We start from the raw sequence: 24,198 nt of genomic DNA on the forward strand, positions 1-24,198 counted from the left end.
CGGAGGGAAAAAGTCTGACCCTGTCTGGCCAGTGTAACTGTCAGGGTACTGGGGTTCGGGTACTGGAAGTCCCTAAACACAGCCCGCAACCCCTGTCCCTACCTACTTGCCCCCCTGGGCTAGGCCCCAGGGTGACAACTGGGTGACGGTCCCTATACTCACTAGGGAAGCAGGGGCAGGGGGTCAGGCTTATACAAATACCGAGACAAACAGACACAGAGGCAAGTCAGGAAGTCCGGGTCGGCAACAGGAGAATACACGGTACCAGGGATCAGGCGAGGTCAAAGTCAGGTCCAAAAAGATAGGGTCACAACGGGAAACCAGATAAGAATAACCCGGGTGTAGCCTGGAGACAAACATACACTGGCAATGCTGGAGAGAAACAGGCATGTTTAAATGCTGTCAGTACTCCTGCCCCAGCAGCTGATTGGGGTGGGGAGCCTGCCAGCAGCCAGACCCAGGCAAAAGGCAGCGAGTGCAGATCCCAGACATCCAGCAGCTAGTGCAGATGCTGCTAGTCAGGATGTCATGGCAACGTGGACTGCATCGCCGCATCTCCAGCAACTGACCAGCCAGGCGCTGCTCCCTGAGCCCAGGAGCACGTGTCCGGGACCCCGACGGCCCGGGGAGGTCACCAAGACTGGAGCTCCCCTGCGCCACACCCGATCAGCTCGGGTGATAGGGTCGGTGGTGCGTACGCGGAGACCCCGAGAGCTGCCGGTCCTAACACTAAGACCCTGCAGCTCGCCAGGAATCACGTGATCGCCCGGTCCTGTGCAAGAAACAGCACTGCTGTTACCCGCACTCTCTACACAGCGCTCACCGAGTGCTATGTATCCTGTAAATGAGAGGACAAAAGCAATTAGAAACAGCTTCTGTATACTCCACCGGGGGGTCGGCCGTCTATGACAGCTGAGAACCCAACCTACTCTTGTTACATTGCAGAAGCTTTAACCCTTTCCAATCCACTGTCTGGCCTCTGTAGACATTATGATTTAAGGCTGTAAAGCTCCAATGTTGGAAGACACCCGTTAGGGTTCTCTTACTGTATATTGCCAGCCTCTCTGCTGTCGGAGCCTATCCAACGTGTCACCTCATGCAGTACTGGCTTTAGCCAGCATATAGCGCCGCGGTATAACAGCAGAAAAAGAGTAAGCTAGGAAAACCAGGATAATACCGCGTCACATATCTATAGCACTTGGCCTTTAATGGGTTAAAAACTAACCAAAAGCTAAGTAATCTATTGATCTCTTATTTCATGTTGCTATTGTCTCTTTGCTGACTATTACTATCTGCTTTATTACTTACTGTGTTTCCCCCGAAAATAAGACAGCAGGGATATATTAACGTTTGCCCCCAAAGAGGCACTAGGGCTTATTTTACTTACCTACAAGGTTCGGTCCAGGTCCTTCCCGCTGCTCTCCAGAGCCCTGGTGCAGTTCCTGTAGTCCTCGGCATCCTACACAGGATTCCTTCCTGTTTAAGGGATTCATAAATCCCGTCTCCATGAAGTGATGGCTGTGATTGGTTCTTTGAGCGCTGCATTGATTGGCTGAGCCGCAGTGCTCGAAGAACCAATCACAGCCATCATGTTGGGTAGGCGGAATTAATGAATTGGCTGAGCCCTATAGTGGCCCCAGTAGTAATAGTGCCCCCCTTAGGGGCCCCAGTAATAATAGTGACGCTCATAGTGTTCCCAGTAGTGATAGAGGCCCCCCAAGTATTAATAGTGTCCCCCATAATAACCCCTAGTAGTTATAGTGACCCCCATAGTGGCTTCGGTAGTAATTGTGGCCATAGTTTTAATAGTGTTCCCCCTAACGACCCCGATTCATGGACTGATGACAGCGCGGCGGCCAGCCGACCTGAGCTGCGGACAGAGTGAGTACATTGCTGTGGAGTTAGTGGCCGGTCGGCTCGCAGGTCATAATTAGTTTTTTACCGGCCATTAATATGGATGGTAAAAAAATAAACACCAGCCAGGTGGGAACCCCCCGCCACCCCTCTGATGTCCCACTACATGAAATAGGCGCCCATAGAAGACACTGGAAGAATTATGACTGCAAGGTGAGAGCTGGGGACATGCTGGGAATTGTAGTACTCTCATTTCCTCCAATATCCTCTGACTTCCCATAGCTTTAGTCTGGAAGTCCTGGATGTTATAGTCTAATCTTCCCCTTCCCTGTAATATCTTCTGCTGGACATGCTGGGAGTTATAGTTCTCTGCTCTTATACCTCCTCCCTGTATTGCTCTCTGACATCACATAAGAGTGGCCACCTGGACATGCTGGGAGTTGTAGTTTTCTCCTTTAGCATAGCGGTATAGCTGGAGGGGCAATTTTGGCATCAGCCTATGGTACAGCTAGGATTTACTTGTTCTACACCACTGAAGATATACCCTATTAACCCCTCACTGTCCTAGAGATGTGCCCATTAACCCTTTCTTTGCTCCAGACCACTAGAGTTCTGCCTATTTACCCTTTCCCTGCCTTAGGCCACTAGAAATGTGGCTGTTGCCCCCATCAGTGTTTCTCACACCAGTAATCTACCTCCCATAAAGGGTTTGTCAAGTTGTTAAAAAGTAGGAGAGGGAGGAGTCCAGATAGATGTGTGTGTGTGTGTGTGTGTATAAAGACGAAAGCCCTCACTGACTCACTGACTGACTGACTCACTGACTGACTGACTCGCCAAAAGTTCTCCAACTTCCCGATGTCGTAGAAACATGAATTTTGGCACAAGCATAGATTATCTCCAAAATAGGAAAAGTAATTGGGTCCCAACTCGATTATTTAATTCTAGCGCAAAAGAATTAGCGTCGAAATTTAATGTACATAATCTAAATCTCCCACTTCCCAATGTCATAGAAACGTGAAATTTGGCACAAGCATTGATTATGTCATAAATAGGAAAAGCTAATGGGTCCCAACTCGATTATTCAATTCTATGCGCAAAAGAATTAGAGTCCAAATTTTACGTGCGGAATGTAATTTTCTCACTTTCCGGTGTCATAGAAACTTAAAATTTGGCACGCACATTGAATATGTCATAAATAGGAAAAACTAATGGGTCCCAACTCGATTACTCAATTCTATGCGCAAAAGAATTAGCGTCCAAATTTTACATACGGAATGCAATTTTCTCACTTTCCAGTGTCATAGAAACGTGAAATTTGGCACGAGCATTGATTATGTCATAAATAGGAAAAGCTAATGGGTCCCAACTCCATTATTCAATTCTATGCGCAAAAGAATTAGCATCCAAATTTTATGTACGGAATGTATTTTTCTCACTTTCCGGTGTCATAGAAATGTGAAATTTGGCACGAGCATTGATTATGTCATAAATAGGAAAAGCTAATGGGTCCCAACTCCATTATTCAATTCTATGCGCAAAAGAATTAGCATCCAAATTTTACGTACTGAATGTAATTTTCTCACTTTCCGGTGTCATAGAAATGTGAAATTTGGAACGGGCATTGATTATGTCATAAATAGGAAAAGTTAATGGGTCCCACCTCGATAGGTTCAATTCTAAGCGTAAAAGAATTAGCGTCCACATTTTACGTATGAAATCTAATTCTCTCACTTCCTGATGTCATAGAAACTTGAAATTTGGCACGGGCATTGATTATGCCATAAATAGGAAAAGTTAATGGGTCCCAACTCGATTATTCAATTCTATGCGCAAAACTATTAGCGTCCAAATTTTACGTATGGAATCTAATTCTCTCACTTCCTGATGTCATTTTATATGAAGGAAACATCGCATGGTTACCTCCACATGGTGTTTCCTGGGTAACGCAGAGAACTATGCAAAATGGTGAACATATGTTTTTCCAGTATCTCTAAAGTAACCACGACTTCATAAGATTTTCTGTATGAACACCAGATAAACACCAGTACCAAATTAACTCGGGCGAAGACAGGGATATCAGCTAGTATATATATATCAGCAGCAGCTCAAGCAGTGATGCTATTTTCTGCTGCACAGAAGTCCTAGGCCCCGGGATGGCAGCATGTCACTGTGGCTTGGGGGCCCGGTTGCAATCGTGATCCCTATAGCTACAACACTGTAAGGGTATGTAGACCCTTTGAGGCAGGTGAAGAGACACTCCCAGCCCCCCTTCCCATCAAAGTGGCTGCCTTTGGCGCTCCTGCATGCGCCAGTCTCCTCGTCCGTGGCTTGCTTCGGACTTTGGTTTGTCGGTATTGCACTCAGGATTCCACATCCGATCGGATGTGTCAGACTTCATTACAAAAGGAGAAGATGAGTCAGAGGAGTGCTCCACCTGCAGGCAGTAAGAATATTTATATAGAGAGCAGTGCGATATGTGACATCAGCATCGGGAGGATATCCTGTCTGTGACTCCACGTGTTCTTAATGCCGATGAATGATGATCCAGATCTGCAAAGAAAAATATATACACACGTACTTATCACAAGCCAGAGACTTTGCACATAAAAAAAATATATATATTTTTTACCAGAACAGGATGAGTAGAGAAATAAATAAATACTTGAATAGTTCACTGATAAAGAGTTTTATGGTCTTTGAATTAGTGTTAGGGGGTCACCGGGCCAAAGTGTTATCTGTGCTATAGATTTCTCATACTTCCCAGCCACACGTGAATTTAGGCCTCTGCTGAAAGTGCAAAAGTTGTTATAAGTTTGTACTCCCAAATGCTTCTATGACTTGAAAGTCACTATATTAAAAGTCAATTCAAGTCACAAAGCCATAGAAGAATTTGGGAGTACAAACAACTTTTGACACTTTCAACAGAGGCCTAAATTCACTCTTATACCTCTTTAAATGCACCCCTAGACTCTATTAGCTTTTGCAGCAGCTGACTGGCATTGATTGCTCCAGTTAAATCTACTATCCACTAGTACCCCCCAGGTCTTTTTCCATATCACTTTTCCCTAGCAGTACCCCCTTTAGTGTATATTAGTGACATCTGTTTCTCCTGCCCATGTGCATAGTCTTACATTTTTCAACATTGAACTTGTTTGTAGCCGTACCTTGTCCTCCATTGCATTAAAAGGGTTGTCTCGCGAAACCAAGTGGGGTTATACACTTCTGTATGGCCATATTAATGCACTTTGTAATATACATCGTGCATTAAATATGAGCCATACAGAAGTTATTCACTTACCTGCTCCGTTGCTAGCGTCCCTGTCGCCATGGTTCCGTCTAATTTCGGTGTCTTCTTGCTTTTTTAGACGCGCTTGCGCAGATCCGTCTTCTCCCTTCGGCTCCGCTCGGCAGCATCTGCGTTTTGGCTCCGCCCCCTTGTACTCGTCATTGCGTAGCTCCGCCCCCGTCACGTGCCGATTCTAGCCAATCAGGAGGCTGGAACCGGCACACGTCATGGGGCGGAGCTACGCGATGACGCGTACAAGGGGGCGGAGCCAAAACGCAGATGCTGCCGAGCGGAGCCGAAGGGAGAAGACGGATCTGCGCAAGCGCGTCTAAAAAAGCAAGAAGACACCGAAATTAGACGGAACCATGGCGACGGGGACGCTAGCAACGGAGCAGGTAAGTGAATAACTTCTGTATGGCTCATATTTAATGCACGATGTATATTACAAAGTGCATTAATATGGCCATACAGAAGTGTATAACCCCACTTGATTTCGCGAGACAACCCCTTTAATTATTTTGTATAATTTTGTGTCATCTGCAAATATTGATATTTTGCTGTGCAGACCCTCTATCAGGTCGTTGATAAATATATTGAACAGAATGGGGCCTAATACTGAACCCCGTGGCCCCCCGCTAGAGATGGTGGCCCAATCAGAGTACGAACCATTTATTACCACCCTCCGCTTTCTATCATTGAGCCAATTTTTTACCCACTTACACACGTTTTCACCCAATCCGAGCTTCTCATTTTATATATCAGCCTATTATGTGGCACGGTGTCAAAGGCTTTAGAGAAGTCCAGATATACGAGATCAATAGACTCTCCCAGGTCCAGCCTAGAGCTTACTTAGTTGTACAATGCAATTCTGGCATTACGTATATATTTTTTTCTAACTGCGTTCACCTTGCAGGATAAATATTGTGATATTTTAATGATCTGGACTTTTGCGGATGCAGTGATGCCAAACTTTTTTGTTCCTTATTTTTTTTTTTTTTTTATGAGATGACTGGGAAAAGGTGGGGGGGGTCAACTTTTTTTTTATATTTAATCAAACTTTTTTGTTACATTTGTTTAAGTCCCCATAAGTATAATGCAATACCATAGTACTGCATTGCGTTGTGACAGGCAGTCTATGAATACACACTACAAGCACATCTTTATAGGAAGTCATTCACAGCAGCTCCAGGGGCTTTCAGAAGGCCCCAGGCTGTCATGACAAGTGAACGGGACCTGCAGATCACTCTGTGGGGGGCCGCTCAAGAACTTGAATTTTGATCGGGGTATTTAAATGCCACTGTTAGAATTGAGAGTGGCATTAAAGTGATTATCAGTCTCGATCAGAATGAATGCTGATTGCGGCTGATGTCGGCTATCAAAGATGGCTGACACACTCCGTGTATGTAGTGGGCGCGGATAGGGGAGCATGGAGAGAATGAAGGTACATTTACAGAAACAAGCAGGTCACTTACAAATATTGTGGCTGGTATTATTGGTGACCAATCCATCCCAGTAGGTCACCACCACAATGGCAGCCAGAGCAGATGAACGAGAGTTGGAGAAAGATTAGAGTAAGCGCCTACCTAGTCGTCTACTGCTCCTTCCTTCTACCGGAGGCTGTCGCCTGTGGGTAAATGGAGCCTGGGGCATGCACGCCACTTGGTACTGGTACCCCATCAGAGCACGGCTGTAATAGTTCATGGGACGTCTGTAATCCCAGAACTTTGAAGCAGAGGCCAGCTTTCCTGGAGAGAAATTACAGACACAAGGGCTTTAGAGGGGACAGCTTGCTGATCAGTGGGGGGTCCCAGCGGTCAGACCGCAAGGTACCTTTACACGGGGCAATTATCACCCGAATTCTTGCTGCATATAGTGAATTCTGGAGATAATTGTTCTGTCTACATGCGGCCACTAATAGAGCACTGAGCAAGAAACCGCTAACCTGCAAACTACTCGTGGTGCGAAATCCAGGAGCCGCAAAATCTGTAAGTGACTCTGGTTTACTGTGAATGGAGGTGGGTGTCCAAAACGGTCTACAGCGAGCTCCGCCTCCATAGTGATAGTCGGGTGGTAATCTGTGTGATGACTGACGAGTGCTTATATGCCCAATGTCCCATGTAGAGGTACTTAAGAATGCAGGCCTGACAGATTCTGAAGTGTGAACCGTAGAGGACGCTATGTGCACCCCCACTCCGTTTGCTTCAGTGGGACTAACAGAGATATCGGAGTTCAAGTGCTTAGTTATCTCAAGCTTGCCTTTATCCACTTTCCAACCTCCGCCATAAATGTACAGTGGATATTGGGTATTAGAGTATACTCCGATCCAAGCTATTTAACTATTTAGATGCTGTGGTCAGTGTTGACTGTCACATTTATATGGCAGGTCATAGGGAGGGGGCTCCCTATGTCCCCTATGTGGCCTCACAAAACTAGGACTAGTGCCCTATTGTTCCCCCAAAACCTCGCCAAAGGCAGAACTATCGTGATGACAGTACTACCTGACAGCATGACTCCATGCAAAACATAGCTGAACTCCTCCTCTGAATGAGAAGTTTGAATTAAAGGGGCGCTCAGTCTGGTTTTGTTAGTAGAGCGGAGAGCCCGGGCTGGGTGATGGATTGAGATGAGGGAGGCAATATAGGGTGGCGCCACGGTGTGGAGGGCTTAGTGGATATGGGATACAATATAGGGGGGCGCTGCGCTGTGGAGGGCTTTGTGGATATGGGATACAATATAGGGCAGCGCTGCGCTGTGTAGGGCTTTGTGGATATGGGATACAATATAGGGTGGCGCCACGCTGTGGAGGGCTTTGTGGATATGGGATACAATATAGGGGGGCGCCGCGCTGTGGAGGGCTTTGTGGATATGGGATACAATATAGGGCGGCGCTGCGCTGTGTAGGGCTTTGTGGATATGGGATACAATATAGGGTGGCGCCACGCTGTGGAGGGCTTAGTGGATATGGGATACAATATAGGGTGGCGCCACGCTGTGGAGGGCTTTGTGGATATGGGATACAATATAGGGGGGCGCTGCGCTGTGGATGGCTTTGTGGATATGGGATACAATATAGGGTGGCGCCACGCTGTGGAGGGCTTAGTGGATATGGGATACAATATAGGGTGGCGCCACGCTGTGGAGGGCTTAGTGGATATGGGATACAATATAGGGGGGCGCTGCGCTGTGGAGGGCTTTGTGGATATGGGATACAATATAGGGGGGCGCTGCGCTGTGGAGGGCTTTGTGGATATGGGATACAATATAGGGTGGCGCCACGCTGTGGAGGGCTTTGTGGATATAGGATACAATATAGGGTGGCGCTGCGCTGTGGAGGGCTTTGTGGATATGGGATACAATATAGGGTGGCGCTGCGCTGTGGGGGGCTTTGTGGATATGGGATACAATATAGGGTGGCGCTGCGCTGTTGGGGGCTTTGTGGATATGGGATACAATATAGGGGGGCGCTGCGCTGTGGGGGGCTTTGTGGATATGGGATACAATATAGGGTGGCGCTGCGCTGTTGGGGGCTTTGTGGATATGGGATACAATATAGGGGGGCGCTGCGCTGTGGAGGGCTTTGTGGATGAAGGTAGCGAGTTTAAATTGAATTTAGTATTTGACTTCCTCTTTCTTTTGAAGGAATAAAATGAAGCTTCCCATTCAATGGCAACAAGTAGAGTGATAACACTTAAAACCCTTATACCACAAAGCTGAGCATATCTCTCCCTCTCTTCTTCACACTGAAGGAAGGTCTCCAGGATCCTGAGGTCAGTCATGTAGTCCTCCCGCCTTGCTGGGAAGCTTTGAGCATATACTGCTGAACGGTACCAAGATCTTAAGCTCTTGTTTTTCACTGTACTGATGAGGTGTGGTGGAGAGCGGGGACTGGAAGCAAAGCTCTGCATCTAGAGGGGGGAAAGAAAAATGGGTCTACTCAGCAGTGCGAACCATTAGCCAGCCTGACAATGGATGGGAAGTACATAGGTGGCACAAGTGGTGGACTGGGGTTCTGTGGGCCCATCAGAGGGGAGGATTCTGAGATTAACTTCCAGAACATGGGCAAATACATTTATAATTACACACAGTACATGTTATTTAGAAGTCCTAATGGATTATTTGTGAATTACTGCATACAAAATAGACCCTCGTGGTAAGATGTTGGCTCTAAAGTCACCTCTAAATGGTATTGTCTTCTGATGGACCATTGGGGCTCTTTGTTATTTAAAACCCTGGGCATGTTTTGTAAGCCAGTCCATCGATGGGTGACCTAACCTACATTCAAGGAAGTCCATTGAAAGGACTGTAACAGAAGAAAACCCACCAGAATGGATTTACTCCTGAAATTTCTGCCTTTCTCACTTCTTTTAGTTAATACATTTATTAATAATTGTGTAAATACACAAAATAAATTGCAGAGGCAATAAGCCGGGCATCTGTGACCTAATTTGGGCTACTTCTAGCGTTTGCCTTTGAAAAATCGGCCTACCCGTTACAACTTAACCACACACATATTTTCACCCATTTATGTTTTTGGAAAGAAAAGGCACACTTTTGGTACAATTGCGGTTACAACTTTTTAACCTGTGCAATTTTCATTAAGATCATAACGTTTTAGGAACGCAGGTTTGGCCATCCAGAGTTAGTGTCACGATCTATTGCAGGACTGGAGTCACTTGTTGTAGCCGCTGCTGGCAGGAAACATGGTCAAGGAGAAAGCCGGGGTCTGGTACATGGAATGATGGTGAAGCACAGAGGGTTTAAGCAGTAACGTAGTCGAGAGGAATTGCCGGGGTCTGGTAGACAAGATGGACAATCAGTTGTAGAAGAGCAGGTATGAGGGAGAATATCTTGGTTAGAGGAACAAGGCACAAGAAACACACAAGGAAGAATAGAACAGGGCCAGGTTTATATGGAAGGCTCATTGGGGAAGGAACAAGACACGGGGTGGACTTAGAGAAGGAAACATGGAACCAGGAACAGGAGACAAGGACACAGGACTAGGAATCAGAGGGAGCTATCCTGCATGCTGAATAGCTGAATAGGATTGGACTGCCACTTGGAGTGCAGGAGGTCGCAGGTTTAAACCCTGACAGTTAGAGAACTAAGACAAAAGCTATATAGGTAACGGTCATAGCTGCAGCCATCAGTTCCCCTCATCTCCTCCTTCTGCCAATTGCAGCCGATGGCGTGTGCGGCTCATGCAACAGTGTCCTTCTCCAAGCCCAACTGCTAGCCCATGCATACCCTCTCCCGACTCCTTTAAATGTGCCCTCTGCAACTGCCAGTCAGCATGTAATAAACTCCCCACTATCCACGACTTTTTTACTGCTAAATCTCTAAACTTGCTAGCTCTCACAGAAACGTGGATACAGCAGTCTGACACTGCCTCCCCTGCTGCACTGTCCTACAATGGCCTGCAGTTCTCCCATACCCCGAGACCAGATGACAGGCGTGGCGGAGGAGTAGGTGCTCTTCTCTCCCAGAAATGCACCTACCAGGTCATCCCCCCTGTACCCTCACTCACTTTTCCATCATTTGAGGTACATACGCTACGGCTTTTCCGCCCGCTGTCCATGCGAGTAGCAGTTATCTATCGCCCCCCAGGTGCTGCTCGCCTGTTTTTGGACCACTTTGCCGCCTGGCTCCCCCACTTCCTATCCTGTGAAATTTCAACCCTCATCTTAGGTGATTTTAACATCCCCACCAACGACCTCCATCTCCCCATCTGCCTCTAAGCTTCTTTCGCTCACCTCCTCCCTTGGTCTCTCTCAACTCACAGCCGCTCCCACTCACAGGGATGGAAACACCCTGGATCTGGTCTTCCTCCGGCTCTGCTGCCAACTTCACTAACTCCCCTCTCCCGCTCTCGGATCATAACCTCCTCTCTTTCTCTGTCACGCTCCCTAACATCTCTCCAGACCCACCTACCTACAGTACCTACAGGAACCTTAAGGGCATTCACACCCAGAACTTTGCTGAATCCCTACAGTTCTCTCTGTCCCCCATCTCTCTCCTCACCTGCCCCAACCTGGCTGCCGCTCACTACAACACCGCTCTCAAACATGCCCTGGATGAAGCGGCGCCCCCCAGGACCCGAGCCATTCGATGTAGAATGCGGCAACCCTGGCTCACGCCTCAAACGCGCTTCATCCGGCGGTACTCTAGAAGTGCTGAACGGCTGTGGAGGAAATCGCAAACGTCCGCAGACTTCCTCCACTACAAATTCATGCTCAGAACCTACAACCTCGCCCTCCACCATGCCAAACAAGTCTATTTCACCTCTCTAGTCTCCTCACTATCGCACAACCCTAAACGGCTCTTTGATACTTTTCACTCCCTTCTCAGCCCTAAACCACAGCCCCCGGTGACGGATCTCAGTGCCAAAGAGCTGGCTGCTTACTTCAAAAAGAAAATTGATGACATCCGTCAGGAAATAACTTCCCAATCCCAGACTAGCCCTGACCCTAGTCTTGTCAGCACTGCATCTAGCTCCTGCTCACTGTCTGTACTCAGACCAGCGACAGAGGAAGAAGTCTCCAAATTGCTCTTCTCTGCTCGCCCCACCACCTGCACTAGCGACCCCCTCCCCTCACACCTCCTCCGTTCCTTCTCCCCAGTGGTCATCTCCCATCTCACCACTATATTCAACCTCTCTCTGGCATCTGGCATCTTTCCCTCTTCTTTCAAACACGCCATCATATCCCCACTGCTAAAGAAGCCGACTCTGGACGCGACTGATGCTGCCAACTACCGACCCATCTCAAACCTCCCCTTCATCTCCAAACTACTAGAACGGCTGGTTTACTCCCGCCTTGTAAGCTACCTTTCAGAGCACTCTCTCCTAGACCCCCTACAGTCTGGCTTTCAACCTCAACACTCGACAGAAACTGCCCTTACAAGGGTATCCAATGACCTACTGACAGCCAAATCGAGGGGCGATTACTCCCTACTGATCCTCCTCGACCTCTCCGCAGCATTTGACACTGTTGACCATAAACTTCTCCTCAGTATGCTACGCTCCATTTGCCTAAAGGACACTGCTCTCTCCTGGTTCTCTTCCTACCTATCTGACCGCTCTTTCAGTGTCTCCTTTGCTGGCTCTACCTTCCCTCCTCTTCCCCTTGTTGGGGTCCCCCAGGGCTCTGTCCTCGGCCCCCTTCTCTTCTCTATCTACACAGCCCCTATTGGACAAACCATCAGGAGATTTGGCCTCCAATACCACTTCTATCCTGATGACACCCAGCTATACACCTCTTCCCGTGACATCTCTGCACCTTTACTCCAAAACATCACTAACTGTCTGTCCGCTGTCTCTAACACCATGTCCTCTCTCTACCTAAAACTAAACCTCTCTAAAACTGACCTGCTGGTATTTCCACCTTCCACTAACCGACCTCCTCCTGACATCTCCATCTCAGTGTGTGGCGCCACCATAACTCCTAGACAACATGCCCGCTGCCTTGGAGTCATATTCGATTCTGATCTCTCTTTTACCCCCTACATCCAATCTCTGGCCCGAACATGTCAGCTGCACCTCAAGAACATCGCAAGAATCCGCTCTTTTCTCACTGTGGACACGCTAAAAACGCTTACTGTTGCCCTCATCCCCTCCCGGCTCGATTATTGCAACTCGTTGCTGATCGGCCTCCCCTGCACCAGACTCTACCCCCTCCAATCCATCCTGAATGCGGCAGCCAGGCTCATCTTCCTGTCCAGCCGCTACTCGGATGCCTCTGCCCTGTGCCGGTCACTGCACTGGCTGCCCGTTAAATACAGAATTCAATTTAAACTCGCCACCTTCATCCACAAAGCCCTCCACAGTGCAGCGCCCCCCTATATCGCCTCCCTCATCTCAATCCATCAACCAGCCCGGGCTCTCCGCTCTGCTAACGAAACCAGATTGAGCGCCCCTTTAATTCGAACTTCTCATTCCCGCCTCCAAGACTTCTCCAGAGCAGCACCGGTCCTCTGGAACGCACTACCAAAGGCTACCCGAGCAATCCAGGACTCGCAGAACTTCAGGCGTGCTCTAAAAACGCACCTCTTCAGGGAGGCATACTGAATTCCCTAAACAAACCCCTTTGTACTCCGCCTGATAACATGCTCCTTGACCTACTGACTGCAATCCCTGCTAGCCATCATAAACCGCTCTTGCAGTCATACTGTTTCTGCCGTCACACGACTAAATGTCTGACCATTGTCTATGTGTATATCACCCCTCACTCTCCACCTCGCCATACCGTGCAAATCTCCAGCCCCTTTACCTTCTGTATCACCCCATTACTTGTAGTATGTAAGCCCGTTGGAGCAGGACCCGCACACCTATTGTTTTCATCAGCTGATTACTATGTAACCGTGGTTCTGTAATGTTTGTATTTTGTCTTTCTGTATCCCCTGTCTATGTAAGCGCTGCGGAATATGTTGGCGCTATACAAATAAAGTTTATTATTATTATTATTGCAGCCAGAATCTCCTGTAGGGTGCACATAAGGCCAGCATGCACCCAGCTTTCCTGCCCCAGGCCAATCCTGCTGTCTTTGGTTATGTTAGGCAACCTTTCCCACTGCAGTAGGTTCTGTTGGCTCTGTCAAGGTGTTCTTGATTCCTGCTTGGTTCCTGGTTTTGACTTGAGCCTGTTCGTCAAGCTATCTCACATTCTGCCTGTTCTCAGCCTGTTCTTTGACTGTTATATAGCTAATTGCTGTCTGCCCTGACTTTTTGCCAGTCTCAACATTTTGCATGAACTTGGCTTGTTATATCAATTCCATCTCTGCCTGTCCCACTGTTAACATGCTGTGGTGCCTCTGACCTGTCAGTACATGAAGACTGCTCCTGGGCTCACAGCCTGGGGCCCTCTGCAACTAAGACCAGATTTCTCAAAAAGGGGTAAAGAATGAAAACCAGAAAACTCCTAGGAGGAAATCAGTCAGTGGTACAGCAGATCCACACCCTATGAGGGAGATAAACACTCACCAAAATCAAGAAGACCATTTCTGACCCTACTAACAACAAACCTATTGGCTGCAGAAGACAAAACATCCGCTTATGTGAGGACAACTCTACGAGCTGAAGGTCTTGCACCCTCTACCTCAATGTCCAACATTATAAATGAAAAATAGAAACGTGCAATGTTTACTCAGTCATTCCCTTATCACCGGATGTACACCTCATAACAGTCTTCTAAGAATTTAGAGTCCAGACAAGAAATAAAACCACACAAGAAGTAAGGAGCAATAATTAATGGACTGATTTGGCATTGGGCTGCTCAAGAAGTCACTGGCCTTCATTCTTTAATCCGATTTTAGAGGCATATGGTCTTCACTGCGGGGAACCTCTTAAGACCTTCCTCAGGCGTAGTCTCAGTATAGTGACAGCTAACCCGGGCAGGTCAAAAGATATTGAAGCATGTAACTAAGGGATCAGGCAAGGAAGTAGTCAGATATTAGGCAGGCTTTTAAGAGGCAGGCTAAATGAGTGCCCCCTGCTGGTTTGGAGAACGACAGGAGGGATGATATGGCGTAGGCCGAACAACAGATGGGGATGCTGGCAACAGTAAGCAGCCACTGAGGAAGGTGAGGGGGCGCCGCTGATCATGGTCAGTTGCCACAACAGTATAGAAGGATCTCAGGTTCAAACATGGGTACCAGGATGTAGTGAACTACATAACAGTCCATCCCATCTACCTTCATAATGGGGAAAAAGAAGGTGTTCCATAATGTATTCATTGACTTGTCTCCTATGCAACACCACTCCTGGTCATTCACTGTACAGAGAATTGCAACGCATCTCCATTCCATGTTTTAACTCCCTGCACAGTGATGTTCGGAGCCACCTGCTGTGAAAGACTTCCATCATTAAAGTTCAAGGGAGTCCCAGCAGTGAGACCCTTGCCTTAGCAATGTGCCATCACTTACTATGGTGGTAAAACCCAAAATTGCTCAAGTAAGGTTACCTTGAAGAAGCCGCTGCTTGGTGCCACAGATAATCGGTTGGGCCTTCCACCTCTAAAAGCCCTTTGCGCAACTACAAAATAATTATATTGAAACTTGTCAAGTAAGCAAAATGTTTGTAGAACCCACATTTTATGGGAAGGGGGAGAAAATACTACAAAAATGTAGTTAAGACCTCTAATATAGAGTACAGGGTTATCCCAGGAGTAACGTCTTTAGCATGTCAATCCAACATCTCATAAGATCCCCCTGGTGGATATTCGAGAGCCACGACCACCACCAGTGTCTTAAACAAGGCTCCATTCTTCATCTCTCTGCTGAAAACTATGATCGGCTCCCACTTATTCAAGACACAAGTATGAGCCTCAGCATACAAAATAAAAAGCGAACCTTCAAATTAGGTCATCTGCACACAGGGGGTTAATAGGCTGAACTCGATGGATATATGTCTTTTTTTCTGCTTTACATACTATGTTACAGCCGAGAAACTGGAGTCACACAAATTCAGCTTAAAGGACTTACTTGGCTTTGTCATTACTTCACATCTGTCTTGAGAACATCTCCACCAATGACTTAAAATCTCAAAATACTTCTGGAAGGCATTGAGAGCGTTGAGACTGAATAGAGCAACCATGGCTAGTCCTGAGCAGAAGAAGGTACGGGTTTGGTTTATCGGCACATAAATGAGGAGTCTTGGAGGAAAGAGATTGAGAACGTGTCCCCCAGCTGTCCAGTATCAATCAGCTGCCGTTTAGGACACTAGAAAAATGGAGCGGACATCCTTCCCCCTTGATAGATATATAAATATTACATAGATAGATATAAGACAGATAGATATATATTGTGATGTAGAGATAGGGTTGCCACCTTTGTCACAATAAAATACCGTCCATGGTTAACAAAGGGCGTGTCGGGGGCGTGGCTTGGGGTGTGGCTTATCACTGCATTTTTTTTCCTCCTTTATCTCCTGGATCCCGTCCAGCGGCTGTGTGGGATCCCGTCCAGCGTGTTCTCGTGAGTAGATGACGTTTAGTGTGATTCACATGTCATCTACTTGCGACAACACACACTGCAGACGCTCACATACAATCTACACATATATAATTATATACATGAGGTACCCAGGTTACCCCAGCATGCTCCATATCAGTATATACAGGAGATATCCCTCCGCTGTATATAGTGATGCTGATGTAAGGTAGATATGTGCTGTATGTAATTATATGTACAGCTGGTATAACGTATACCACCTAAACATACAGATTACATGCAGTACATGGTGCATTCGTCATACCGCATGTACTGCTCCTCCACTCTCCTCCTCGGGTCCCGATGCTGTCACTGCAGCGCCAACCAGACATCCATCCTGACCCCCACACATTGCACACACGCAACTCCACTACATCCATCCTGATCCCCAGACATCACACACACACACAAACTCCACTACATCCACCCTGATCCCCAGACATCACACACAGCTCCGCTACATCCATGCTAATCCCCAGACATCACACATACAGCTCTACTACATCATCCTGATCCCCAGACATCACACACAGCTCCACTACATCCATTTTGACCCCACACACACAGCTCCACTCACTCACTCAATCCATCCAAAACCCCACAGCTCCAACACACACACACAGCTCCACTACATTCATCCTGACACACACACACAGCTCCACTACATTCATCCTGACACACACACATACAGCTCCACTACATTGACACACACACACACACCTGCAGACTCCATTTACTTAGCCCCCGTGGTTATGTGATCCCTGACTCCTCCCACACAGGGTATGTGTGGGAGGAGTCAGGGACATGACATCTTTGGAGGCCCTGGAAGCTGGCGGCTCTGCAGATCTGTGTTTTTTCTGCCGGAGGAGAGTTAACCGGTGCTAGGGGGCAGTGCAGGCTCTGAAAATACCGGCCGGTAAAAAAATAAATAAATACCATCCGGGTGGCAACCCAATGTAGAGACCTTAAGCGGTCAGACAGTTTGTGTGCCAGCCTTGGGCCTACCTCAGCTTTCATTTTAGGTTTGTAATTTATCTGGCCCTGGAAAAGCTGGATAAATGACAATGTTCTAACTACTCCTTCCTCTCTTGTATTTGATAAGCCTTTGATGTACAAGAGGATAGGAAACCCCTTGTACGGGTGGCCATAAAAGTAGCTAATGACAGTTCGAGGCGAAGTGACCCCTCTGGTGTGGAACTGACATGCAGACCTCCTGGTGCCAGACTCACATCAGGAGGAAATCTTTTAATAAAGGATATTTTGGCTTATGAAGGCCATATCCCAATATGAATTATATCTTCAGAATCAGGCTAGCCAGCCGAACACAATGCAGCTACACGCGTTGGGGTCCAAGGCCCAGAAGAATCAAAACCACATATCTGGGAAAATATGGATTTCAGCCCAGCCGTACACTCTATGCGTAGGTATAATTATGACTAAAATATATTCCCAATCAGATAACCCCGTGTGGAGATATAACTGAAACTACCGACTACCAACCCTCCCTTCTCTGTATGGCCTCAAAGGGGGCAGGAGAAGGTGTGTACTAAGGGACCCTTTATAATGTAGGACCCCACAGGTCCAAATTGTCAATCCCGAGGGGTCTGCTGTGGCATATGGACTGTCCCTCAGTTTCTTGAACCCCACCAAGTAGACATTGGACCGAAATCCAAATCCGGTAACTTTCTTTTCTTTCATTCCCATTTATTATAAAGTACTGTCTGAGTGTGTATTCATGCTGGATTCCTTATTCTCCAATGTAACAACCTTTTTTTGTATATCTTTTGTACATATATCGCACTGCTAGACCTTTTCAAGAATAAATCTGAAATGTATCAGTTCAAGCCTTGTCCCTTTTAAAACCGAATCATAACTCCGAAGTTTATATTCATCATTTATAAATCAGGTTCCAGTTTGCTGTTAACAAAACTGGTGGTGGCAGTGTGTACTTGTATGAGTATTGTAGAGCTCTGAAGTGCGCTAGAACGCATCAGGTGGATGATTTGAGCTTTCGCTTCACATGTGTGCAGAAGCCTGAGAAAGCTGGGTACAAATCAGCCTGTATTCTAATGATTCTAAACTTGCAATACTGCTAGAGTGGTCGAGGACAGAGGCGGGATCGATAGGTATCGTCCCTTATTGGTTTGCAGTGCAGGGCCAGGCAGATTGCTGTAGAATTGTGGCCGCAGATGATGGCTGCTTGTCCGGTTGCCGTGCAGAGTCTCGGAAAGTTGAGTACCAATCACTCCACAATCTAAGCCTCCTCCTGTCCGCCTCACCTGTATGTGACAGAAACCTCTTCCACCATCATTAGTGATCGTCCATAGGTGGCCATATGAACTAGATACTTGCTGGGATTCAAACAAATTGTGGTGGAATCTGCAGACAATCACATATCTATGGTGGACAAGATATCATTAGCATCTCTTAGCCAAGTGGACTGAAGGGAGCCATCGATGCAAATCATTTAGTTTTTTTTCTTATACCTGTGTGGTTTGCCTACAGGGGTGTATGCCTTATTTCACAGACTAAGGGCTTATTCAGACGATTGTATATCTGCCGGGTATTCACGCCGGCCGATATATGGCGTCTCTCTCTGCAGGGGGAGGAGGCTGGAAGACCTGGGAGCAGGGCTCTGAGCTCCCGCCCCCTCTCTGCCTCCTCTCCACCCCCCTGCACTATTTTCAATGAGGAGAGGTGGGACGGGGGCGGAGCTAATTCCCAGAACTTAGTCTCGCCCCCGTCCCACCTCCTCTCATTGCAAATAGTGCAGAGGGGCGGAGAGGAGGCAGAGAGGGGGCGGGAGCTCAGAGCACTGCTCCCAGGTCTTCCAGCCTCCTCCCCCTGCAGAGAGAGACGCCATATATCGGCTGGCGTGAATACCCGGCCAATATACGGTCGTCTGAATGCGCCCTCACTCATAGGTTCTCACCGTCAGATTCTACCAAAGACCGCTGCATACCTGCTGAGTGCCAGCTGCTTTCAACAGCAGACAGCCATCAGCAATTGATGTGATTGGCTGCAATCACAGTTAGTCCATTCAACTGCTTAGATGCTGCGGTTAATTTGACCATGGCGTCTAAGCAGCTAGCTGGAGAGAGGAGGGCCCCCTCTGGTGACTCTTTGCACCACCACCACCACAATACGAGATGCCATGACAAACCCAGGTCCTAGTGAAGGCTCTCAGGGCTGCCATTTGTGGATGCCTGTGGCAGCGCTCATAAGATAACACTGAAAAGTATTATAAACCATGACAAGTTGAAGCCTCCTAGTGGGACAAAAAAATAATGTTAAAAACACTTTTTCCAAAGAAAAAAAAATCAAAATAAAAAATGACTGTGTGTCAAACTATTAAAACATCGCACTATTCCTCCCATATGGTGAACACCGCAAGGAAAAAAAAGCACAATACCAGAATTGGACATTTTGGGGCACCTCGTCTCCTAGAATACAAAGTGATTAAAAAGTCTTATGTACCCCAAAATGGTACCAAGAGAAAAATGCAACTCATCTTGCCAAAACAAAAAACAAGTCTTGGTACGGCAATAAAAAAAGCTGTGGCCCTTGGAAGTCGGGGACACAGAAACAAGAATTTAAAAAACAAAACATCTCTAGTCTTGAAAGGGTTAATGAAAGCACCCCTAAGTGTCTCCCAACATTATAAATGGAGTTGGAGAAGCTTACCGATAAACCCCGCAGTCCGGTGCGACGTCCAGTATGAAGCATCAATAACGGCCCTGAAAATACAGTGGGGGAGATTTACCGGGTAAAACACAGTAAGCGTGCCGCAGACGCCACGCGCAAAATCTATTATGTGTTTTTGACGCTCTTTACGATTCACGGGATGGTTTCAAAAAGGTCTAGGAATAGGGGTGTGGCCAAGTGGATTGTTTAATGGCGTGTGCCCCGTTGTATTGACGTCATGTAAGTCTTGCCAACGTATCACACAGTGTTCAGCAATTTGGCGCGGCTTCTTCCTCTCTCATCTAGGTTTATGACAGTAATACTTAAAGCGATCGTCCAGTCTTCGGACAAAGTGCTGCTCTGGGTCTGGAGGGGGCAATATGTTATCTACCATTGATCTTCTGTATCATTACCCCTCCAATCCGCTGGCTCCAGACGCCTTATCAGTCATCCTTGATGGCCACCATAATCTTCAGCTATCTAATGCACACTTTGCACTGCTCTCTGATTGGCCAGTACTGATCATGTGAGCTGTGCTGGCCAATCAGAACAGGTGTGGTACATCAGTAGTCTATCACTACCAATACAGTGTGTGAATTAGGTAGTCAGAAGATTGTGGTGGCCATATTGGACGACTGAGAACCAGGATTAGTGGGACAATGGCACAGAAGGCCACAGGTGGTTATATAACCCCCCTTCCCAACCCCCCTCTGGTCATTGAACAGAATTTTGTCCCGGGGACAGGAGGGTGGCTTTATGTTCCCCCATTGAGCATATGAATTTACGGCCTGTCATGAGATAATACACATTAGGTAATCACACATTGAGTAAAGCCCTGCAGTGGAAGAGCTCCCACTGATGACCTTCAGTGCCCCCTTAATAGTGCCAACCAGAGAGCATGAATAGCGCCAGTGGGAGGGTCCCCAGTAATAGTGACAGTGGCAGTGCCCCAATTACTAAATTCAGCTAGACTGCCCCCCCCCCCTCCATTAATATCGGCACCTGCAGTGCCCCCACTAGTAGGAGTCAGCCAAAGCCATTAACAGTCACAATTGCAGTACCTTATCAGTACAGGTAGCCAGAGTGCCCCATTAATAGTCACAGTTGCATTGCCTCCATTCCTAGAGGTAGCCAGAGCGTCCCCATCAATAGTGAAAACCGCAGTTTCCCATAAGGCCTCACGCACACCGGTGGATTTCTGCTGTGGAATCCGAGGGGGCGTCTGCCTCTGGCTTCCGCAGCAAATACCCTCCATAGCATGCTATGAAAAGTGATTGTCGTGCACACGAGCGGAAACCAATCGCAGTAGGAAAAATTCACAGCATGTTCCATATTCCTGCGGTTCGGGCACGGACGGCCTCCACTCAGGTGAATTGAGGACGGGCCGCGGATTCTGTGGGAAAAGCAGGAGTTTAAGAATAAAAACCTGTACTGCACATGTCCAACGGCGAGCCGTGCGGGCCAACCGCAGTACAGAGGAGCAGGAGAATGACAGGTATGCAGGGTCGCCGGCCGCGGTCAGGACTGGATTCCGGACGTGCCATGTGCATGAGGCCTTACTAATGGCATCTAGAGTGCCCCCATTACTAGTGACAGCTGCTGTGCCCCATTAATAGTGACAGTTGGGGCACTGTAGTTATAGTCAGAGGGCCCCCATAACGGGTGCAGCCACAATGGACAGGTCCATTCCACAGTGTATCTGCTGGACGTCCACAGCGGCCAGCTCGTACCAAATGGTGCCACTTTTGCCACAAATTTCGATGCATAAATGCTGAGCATGTGCCGCGTAGATCACCCAGAGATCTTTGCAGTATAAACTGACATTTCTTACATGTAAAACCCGCACCGCAGACCCATTTCCTCATGGATTCCTGCAGAGGTTTCCGCAGCGTGAAGACCAGATTTCATAAATCTCATCCACTTCGCTGTTACTGTAAATGGTATAGAAAATCCGCCGGAGCGGATCCGCCCCGTGTACCCGTAATAGTGCCCGCCAAGGTGTCCAGCAGGCACTCCGCACCTCCAGTTTAGTGACAGGCCCATGTGTGGTGTGCGCCCAAGCTCAGTCACCTTTAGGCTCCAATCACTACACGGGAGAATGGTGCCAACCTGTGCCCAACAGCCTGGCATGAGACGTCACCCAGTGGCACAGGGCTGGATCCTGACCATTATATATGATGGAACTCACATCGCTGTGTAGATCGCCGCCGCCTGAAATATGTTTAGAAGTCCGCTGACCGGTATGGTGTTTCTGCTGTAGTGATCCCTCCTATTCTTCACGTCAGGCGCTAGGCGTCTTTGCTCCGCCAACCCTATTCCTGGAAGATCCAAGTAGGTCAGTATAGTCAGAGACCAAAAAAAGATGCACGAACAGCCTCACACTACCCCTCTAGCAGTATTAGTACCTGACCAGTACTGCTGGAGGGGGAGTGTGAGGCCAGTATCTGACCAGTACTGCTGGAGGGGGAGTGTGAGGCCGGTATCAGACCAGTACTACTGGAGGGGGAGTGTGAGGCCGGTATCAGACCAGTACTACTGGGGGGGGGGGGGGGGGGGGGGGGGGGGAGTGTGAGGCCGGCATCAGACCAGTACTACTGGAGCGGGAGTGTGAGTCCGGTATCGGACCAGTACTGCTGGAGGGGGAGTGTGAGGTCGGTATCGGACCAGTACTGCTGGAGGGGGAGTGTGAGGCCGGTATCGGACCAGTACTGCTGGAGGGGGAATGTGAGGCCGGTATCTGACCAGTACTACTGGAGGGGGAGTGTGAGGCCGGTATCTGACCAGTACTACTGGAGGGGGAGTGTGAGGTCGGTATCGGACCAGTACTACTGAAGGGGGAGTGGGAGGCCAGTATCTCACCAGTACTACTGAAGGGAGAGTGTGAGGCCGGTATCTGACTAGTACTACTGGAGGGGGAGTGTGAGGCCATTATCTGACTAGCACTACTGGAGGGTGTGTGAGGTCGGTATCGGACCAGTACTGCTGGAGGGGGAGTGTGAGGCCGGTATCGGACCAGTACTGCTGGAGGGGGAATGTGAGGCCGGTATCGGACCAGTACTACTGGAGGGGGAGTGTGAGGCCGGTATCTGACCAGTACTACTGGAGGGGGAGTGTGAGGCCGGTATCTGACCAGTACTGCTGGAGGGGGAGTGTGAGGTCGGTATCGGACCAGTACTGCTGGAGGGGGAGTGTGAGGCCGGTATTGGACCAGTACTGCTGAAGGGGGAGTGTGAGGCCGGTATCTGACCAGTACTGCTGGAGGGGGAGTGTGAGGCCGGTATATGACCAGTAGTGCTGGAGGGGTGTGTGAGGCCGGTATCTGACCAGTACTACTGGAGGGGGAGTGTGAGGCCGGTATCAGACCAGTACTACTGGGGGGGGGGGGGGTGAGGCCGGTATCAGACCAGTACTACTGGAGGGGGAGTGTGAGGTCGGTATCGGACCAGTACTGCTGGAGGGGAAGTGTGAGGCCGGTATCTGACCAGTACTGCTGGAGGGGGAGTGTGAGGCCGGTATATGACCAGTACTGCTGGAGGGGGAGTGTGAGGCCGGTATATGACCAGTAGTGCTGGAGGGGTGTGTGAGGCCGGTATCGGACCAGTACTACTGGAGGGGGAGTGTGAGGCCGGTATCAGACCAGTACTACTGGGGGGGGGGGGGGTGAGGCCGGTATCAGACCAGTACTACTGGAGCGGGAGTGTGAGGCCGGTATCGGACCAGTACTGCTGGAGGGGAAGTGTGAGGCCGGTATCAGACCAGTACTGCTGGAGGGGAAGTGTGAGGCCGGTATCGGACCAGTACTGCTGGAGGGGGAGTGTGAGGCCGGTATCGGACAAGTACTACTGGAGGGGGAGTGTGAGACCGGTATCGGACCAGTACTGCTGGAGGGGAGTGTGAGGCCGGTATCGGACCAGTACTACTGGAGGGGGAGTGTGAGGCCGGTATCTGACCAGTACTACTGGAGGGGGAGTGTGAGGCCAGTATCTGACCAGTACTGCTGGAGGGGGAGTGTGAGGTCGGTATCGGACCAGTACTGCTGGAGGGGGAGTGTGAGGCCGGTATCGGACCAGTACTGCTGGAGGGGGAGTGTGAGGTCGGTATCGGACCAGTACTGCTGGAGGGGGAGTGTGAGGCCGGTATCGGACCAGTACTGCTGGAGGGGGAGTGTGAGGCCGGTATCGGACCAGTACTGCTGGAGGGGGAGTGTGAGGCCGGTATCGGACCAGTACTGCTGGAGGGGGAGTGTGAGGCCGGTATATGACCAGTACTGCTGGAGGGGGAGTGTGAGGCCGGTATCGGACCAGTACTACTGAAGGGGTAGTGGGAGGCCAGTATCTCACCAGTACTACTGAAGGGAGAGTGTGAGGCCGGTATCTGACTAGTACTACTGGAGGG

The 24,198-nt window shown here is 48.7% G+C and overlaps 1 protein-coding gene across 1 annotated transcript in view; it reads right to left on the reverse strand.

Annotated features, from left to right (window-relative positions):
* Positions 1-518: 518 nt before the first annotated feature.
* Positions 519-24,198, reverse strand: part of LOC136587896 (uncharacterized) — a 38,941-nt gene continuing 15,261 nt past the window's right edge. The window contains exons 2-8 of the mRNA XM_066587119.1: positions 21,992-22,121; positions 19,804-19,856; positions 15,613-15,732; positions 15,093-15,163; positions 8,844-9,045; positions 6,724-6,885; positions 519-838 (exon numbers count right to left, since the gene is read on the reverse strand). Coding sequence (XP_066443216.1) covers positions 519-838; positions 6,724-6,885; positions 8,844-9,045; positions 15,093-15,163; positions 15,613-15,732; positions 19,804-19,856; positions 21,992-21,993 — 930 coding nt within the window. The 5' untranslated portion in view covers positions 21,994-22,121. The remainder of the gene's footprint in view (positions 839-6,723; positions 6,886-8,843; positions 9,046-15,092; positions 15,164-15,612; positions 15,733-19,803; positions 19,857-21,991; positions 22,122-24,198) is intronic.

This window comes from Eleutherodactylus coqui, chromosome 1 (genome assembly GCF_035609145.1).
Source record: "Eleutherodactylus coqui strain aEleCoq1 chromosome 1, aEleCoq1.hap1, whole genome shotgun sequence".
Taxonomy (NCBI): domain Eukaryota; kingdom Metazoa; phylum Chordata; class Amphibia; order Anura; family Eleutherodactylidae; genus Eleutherodactylus; species Eleutherodactylus coqui.